Source organism: Athalia rosae, chromosome 4 (assembly GCF_917208135.1).
Source record: "Athalia rosae chromosome 4, iyAthRosa1.1, whole genome shotgun sequence".
NCBI lineage: Eukaryota > Metazoa > Arthropoda > Insecta > Hymenoptera > Athaliidae > Athalia > Athalia rosae.
The window spans coordinates 3,072,629-3,078,673 of record NC_064029.1 but is presented as its reverse complement, the minus strand read 5'-3'; the positions used below and the strand labels follow the sequence as shown (position 1 = coordinate 3,078,673).

The window sequence follows — 6,045 nt, the reverse complement described above, 5'->3', positions numbered from 1 at the left end:
CTTGAAGAAACCCTGCGGTCACAGAGGCATATACGACAATTTCTCTTTATCGTGTACGCATCCGCAGGGTAAGACCGTAGCTCCGGTCTTCCGGGTATAAAACATTGACGATAAGTGAGAGGCTCCTACGAGGCATATACAGTATTCTCCGAAGTGGCGAAGTTCCTCCGGAACGGGGGATGACAGCCGAGCACAATTAGCGCGCAAGTAGTACCCTGGTATGCTATATACCTTGGAGTGACGAGATTGTAGAGTATATCCTATAGGTCGGGCCCCGCGGTCCATTCGTCCGAGAAGATCCAGCGCTAGGAGCAGCAACGTCAAGAGCCAAGACTCTGGTGGATGGAGAGCAGCCAGCTTCAAGGTGGGTGGTCCATTGCGGAGCCTCCGGCGTCCTCTCCTCGGCTCCCCTTGCCCATATATTGCTCCTCGTCGCACCCGGTCGTCTCTTCGTTACTCCAGCGTGCCTACAACGTGTGTGGCCGACACTAGCATCTCTCTTACACACTCCTTCGGCGAGGCCTCTCTCGCCCGCCAGGAGTAGGGAAACGAGCCAAGTCTCACCGTGTCTCGTGTCTCCTGTCTCCGGTCCTGTGTCCTGTACTCCAAAGACCCGGGTAGTCATGTCCCGACCACGTGCTCCTTCGAATCTAATGCTTCGAGTTCGAATTTAATCGGACCGAAGGTCCGTGAATGATTACCGAAAGACTGGGGGCGTCCGAGGGCGTTAGAATTTGGTACGGATATCAGATAGCTGTCCCCAGATAACGAAAGATTCAAACAGGAATTTGAGATTCCTGTATTAAAAACGTTCGAATGTTACCCTTGCGATTTTTCGAAAATTGCATTCCACCGAGGGATAAACCTGCTGTTTTCGATGCTCAATAAAGCAGAGGTAACTCACTCAGCTACTGTTGAGTATAGGTGGTTTCCGTATTAGCTAATCGCTGTATGGAAATGCGGGTCCTCCTCAGGATGCGACTCAGATTATGCGAGCACGCGAAACTGAATAGTTTTAAAAGTTCTACTTTATTAGAGCTAGATATGTAGAATCGTATGTACAGAGAAAACGAAAGGTAAAGATCAAGCCAGAGACGAATAGCAAGAGAACGAGAAGACGAAGGAGCCAAAGGGATGAATACCCGCGGTAGCCTCAGTCGTATCATTACGCCCGCCGCGCACCGCTGAGTTTGCCGCATTCAACTTCGTTAATCTTGATTTGATGTCGGATGGATGTTGGTTCGCTGCGGTAGTAGAGCGGCTACTAGGAGGAGGCTGCCGGTGGACCTTCCACTTCCAGATATCCTTCGGTTATATCATGGAGAGTAAATTTCCCCGCGCTCCTTCCAAAGAGAATGGATCAGCGTTGAGCGTTGGTGCTACAATGATCACGAATTATTTTTTCGCTCTTGCGGAAAGACGATTTTTCTTTTCAATCTCCGACATATTTCATTCACCGACCATTTTCCTTCGCAAGCCATTAGATCCCTGTATCAACTTCCAAAATTTGCTGCCATTTTGCTCCGATAATACACCGCGATGGTTCATTCATACATTTTATCCTGCTGCTGAACAGGCGAATATTCATGTACAGAATCGGTGATGATCACATACTCCTCCTGTATGTAGAATTGACCACCATATGCGAATAGCTGGTGTCATCTTCGTAGAGAAGATTGATGGATTACCGCGGTGGTCCCCATCGAGAACCGACGTCCTTTTTGTAACGCTGTTACCAAGGACTATTCACCGTATTGAATCGGGGGGAGTAAAACGAGCGTTGTTACTTCTGCGTCCTGCAGTAAAGTGGAAATCGTGCACCGTTGTAAAACTCGAGTATTTTGTACATCGTATATAAATAGGTAGTATAATATTTTGTACAAAACAAACTCCCCGTCACAAGGAGTTGTGCTTGTGCGTCTCTTGAGCTCTCAGATTACATGAGGGCTGCACATCCCATGAATCGCGGGATGCTGGAGACCTGACAGGGTCCTTTTGTCCGTTCTCGAGTTGCAATTTCTATACCTATTTCTCAGTCTCTGAAGCTACTTGGCTCTAGGTGCCCTCGTTCTGCCTACGTTTATGCGGGCAACAGGACAGGTTCTCGTCGTTGAGGATTTTTGTACACTAAATTTTCACACACCGTCCCTCGTATTTCTCCGGTAAGTGCAAGCTTTGGCGAGATAAAAATTACATAACGGGCAGGGAAGAGGAATCTATTTGAAATTCCATTCCGAACACTCTGGCTTTAAAATCTCACAATAGCATAGCGTACGTGAAAATTACAGGTAGCTATTAGCGTCCAAAAATATTGGGCACAGTCGTAATCTAATCAGAGCGTATTTGCCCGTTAATGAGGCTGCAGCAATCTCGGGCAACGAACTCAGTTGAAACTGATGAACCGTAAGCGCGAACACGCGTTCGTTCCCAAAGTGCAGGAGGGCGTGTAATTGAGAAGGACGGTGAATTACGAAGAGTTACTTCATGATTTGCGCTGTTAGCTGCAATAATAGAGCGAGCTTGTGAGCTCTGCAGGTCTGATTGTATACCGCGTTGGTAGGGGTGTGTATGTTGATTGTTTTCTAAGAGCAGAAGCCCCCATGCGTGGACAGTCGGTGATGCGTGGTGACCAAGCTTTGCGCGTTAGTGGAGACTGCAAAGCTTACGGCCAAAGCGCACGTGAAATTGAATCCGATTGAGATGTAATGGGATCGACACCAGCGCACTTGAGCGACCAGTTTTCTCTATAAGATGCTGTAAGTCTTTCGACAGCTCTGGGGCACCGAATGAGCAATTGCAAATTGAATACAAGTAGTTGAATATTATTGTTATCGCGCAGTTCAAAAATTTGTATTTAGTGATAACATGAACACTGGATACCTAGGAATATTCATATTTAAAATAAATGTTTGAATTGATTTGTCGAGTAATGGACAATTTTATTAGAATCATTATATCATGAGCAACTAATAGATCCAAATTACTTACAAAATACTATCACACTTCGGTTTGTTACAGTTTTTTGAAGAGGAAAAAACTTTCAATGCACGAACTCATAGTTTGCAGAGACATAACTTTGAGGATAATATAACATGGATGCGGTATTGGTGTTAGAAAATATAACATTTCACCACGACATTCGAACCGGGTCATACTGGCGTTATCGAAGAAAATACTTTCGGGTATGTTATTGCACGTGCGCATCGTTCCCGCGTGAGAAAATAAGTTTCAGGAATAATTGGTAATAGCTATATTAGTTGTTAATATATCGTACGCAACGACCCTGTATATTTTGATGATCTGTGATCATATAACATTTTTATAGACTAATAAGACAGTCTAGTAACAAGTCCAGCCGTGTGCTCAATAAGCACACGACTGTATGATATCGATTACACAGGAAGATTTTACTTGCAATAAAAAAATTCAATTGATCATGTTTCTGTTAAGAACATTGGTACAATAAATTTTGGTATGTTCGAAACGATGAGGAGAAGAAAGAAACGTGAATATTTTCGTAAATACATCCCAAAAGATCTTAAGGTATTTTGCAAAACCGGTATAGCTTGATGAACAAAAATAATTAATCTTTTCATAAATCATGAAAAATATCGACCATACTCTGAAATGAGATTATATTAACTTGTGCCAGGCCACTAAGAGCCATGTCTGGAGTCAAATACGTAGCGCATCATACACATCGTTTTGCTTCTGTAATTTATACGAGATACAGATATACTTTACTCATCTGATTATGACGGCGTCAACACATCGTGCATCGCGTATCTCCAAGTCCAGGCTCTTGCCACTTCTTCGAATTTCTCCCGATCATTCAAATACATATCCCCTAACTCTGGCTCCATGCATACCTGTGCACATTATTAATTTTTTATGAGATTTTTATTGGGCGTCACTCGGACGTAAAAGTAATAGACGAAAAAGTGCTCACCTCGCAATAAGGATCGGTAAGCAGGCTCTGGACACTAATGAGGACCTTTGATATTGTCAGAGCAAGGGACCAATTGTGATGAATAGAATCTATACCGACATCTCCATGCCGCGAGACATTCGGATGCAGAATCTTTGTAAGAAATCTTACGACTGGAGGGCACATAGGATAACTGTAAAAATTGGCATTATTACTCAGAGTCTGCCAAGGCTCTATAAAATCCAAAAAATGTTGGTAAACTTACCTGTAAGGTACTAGTAGGTATAAATAGAAAAGTCCTCCTTCGTAAGGGCTTCCAACAGGTCCAGTAATAGTTGCTTGCCAATGACAACACATTTGATCTAAAGGTGTTGCTTCGATTCCCTCTGGAGGATCTATCCTCAAGCTTTTGAGCTCGCTTCGCAGTCTGTTTCTACGCCAAGAATTTTCTTCCATACGTGGTCTTGTTCTAAGAGAGGTTTGAACCAAGCAAGCTCTACATGGAGCGGAAGATGCCAAGTGATCATAAACTCGATACCAATTGCCAACGTGCCCGATCGGTCTATACAAAGGCCAACGTAGTTTGACATACTGTTGCCATTGGTGAGGTGTCACATGTGTTGATAATAATCCACACCATCTTCTGCAGACTTTTCCAGCTGACCACAAACTCATATCATCAAGATGAGAGAATACGGCAAAAAGAACTTCAGGGGGTAACCTTTCTACGAGGCCTGGTTCGTTTATTCTTTCATGCTCAAGATGCTTATGATCCGATAGGAGTTCTAGTCTTTCAGATAAATTGGGAGGTCTTGAGGGCTCGCTGAAGTCTCCGTGTATCCGAAAATTCCACCTGAACAGTCTATTGTGTACAGCACTTCCGAAATTCTCAACTTCTCCAGGTGGAGCCAGATCTTCTGGACTAGGGAAATCATCTGCAGCAGGATCTTCGCCATGATTATTGGGAATTTGAATATTTTGGTTTGGCAGAGCCATGTTTCTAGGATGATTTAATATGTTTGGTGGATTGACATTAACAGGATGTTGACACTGAGCTTGATCATTGCTTACATTATTTTGTGGTATGGGACGATTGTGTTGCACGTTCTGATCACCAGGATTGTTCTGTGGCATAGAATTATTCAACGGCACTCTATTATTAACTACTGGGCTACAGCCACCCATGGGATTTGGATGATTACACCTTGCGTTTGGTGCATTTTGAAATGGTAAATATGGAGTTTGATTTGACCTCAAATTTGGAATCACAGGACCCTGTTGGTTTTGAACAACTGGATTCACATTTTGTGGAGAGTTTTGTTGCTGTTGACTCGTCCTACGTTCAGGATTATAAAAAAGATCTGTTGGTTCGTCATTGCCAGAATCTTCATCATCAGTTTTCTATGTTAAAAAGCAATAAAAATTAAACCTTGTTAATCCTGCTTAACATCACAATACGGCTCACAATAGCCCAAAGTTGTTGCTGCGGCAAATCACTAACACAGAATGTGTCAGATACATAAATGTACTCAACTCACCTCACTAAAGATAGGTACTGGAAGTAACCCAACATCATCAGGGAATAAAAATGCATGGCATGTTGCACAAACTGGTTCTTCAAAACAGGGTCCATAATAGCCGTTGCAAATATAGCAAGTTGTTGTCTGCAATCAGTTACAGACAAACTTAATTAATGAAAATATTAGTTCATCAATATATACATCCATGAATGAACGTCTGACAGATATTTGACAGATTGGAATTAGACCCAACTCACGGCGAATTGAAATTCTGGGCACGGTACATGCTCGATCGCCTCTAGAAAATCATCTTCAATGTCTATATTCAACGGGGAATGATCACTAGCATTAGTACTTTCGTTATTTTTGACATTACGGGAACTTGAAGCTACCTTTTCGCCGGCCATGTTGCTAGAACTAGCAGAATACGACAAACAAGAAGTTCGTGCTAGGCTACATATGATGTGAGATTTATCTGAAAATTCATTTGTGTATGAGATCTGGAGATGGCGCAGTGTGGTGGCTCAGCTGTTCTGAACAATTGACGTGTCCGTGGCCTGGGAGGAATTGCTACATTACCGTCTAAACCCAAACAGA

The 6,045-nt window shown here is 43.0% G+C and overlaps 1 protein-coding gene across 1 annotated transcript; it reads right to left on the bottom strand.

Annotated features, from left to right (window-relative positions):
- Positions 1-2,918: 2,918 nt before the first annotated feature.
- On the bottom strand, positions 2,919-6,002 carry LOC105690297. The gene is made up of 5 exons (XM_012407983.3): positions 5,706-6,002; positions 5,467-5,592; positions 4,194-5,329; positions 3,950-4,121; positions 2,919-3,869 (listed from the first exon to the last, which is right to left on the bottom strand). Exons 1-5 carry the CDS (start codon positions 5,853-5,855, stop codon positions 3,753-3,755), a joined length of 1,701 nt encoding a protein of 566 aa, XP_012263406.2. The 5' UTR covers positions 5,856-6,002; the 3' UTR covers positions 2,919-3,752.
- Between the last annotated feature and the right edge of the window lie 43 nt (positions 6,003-6,045).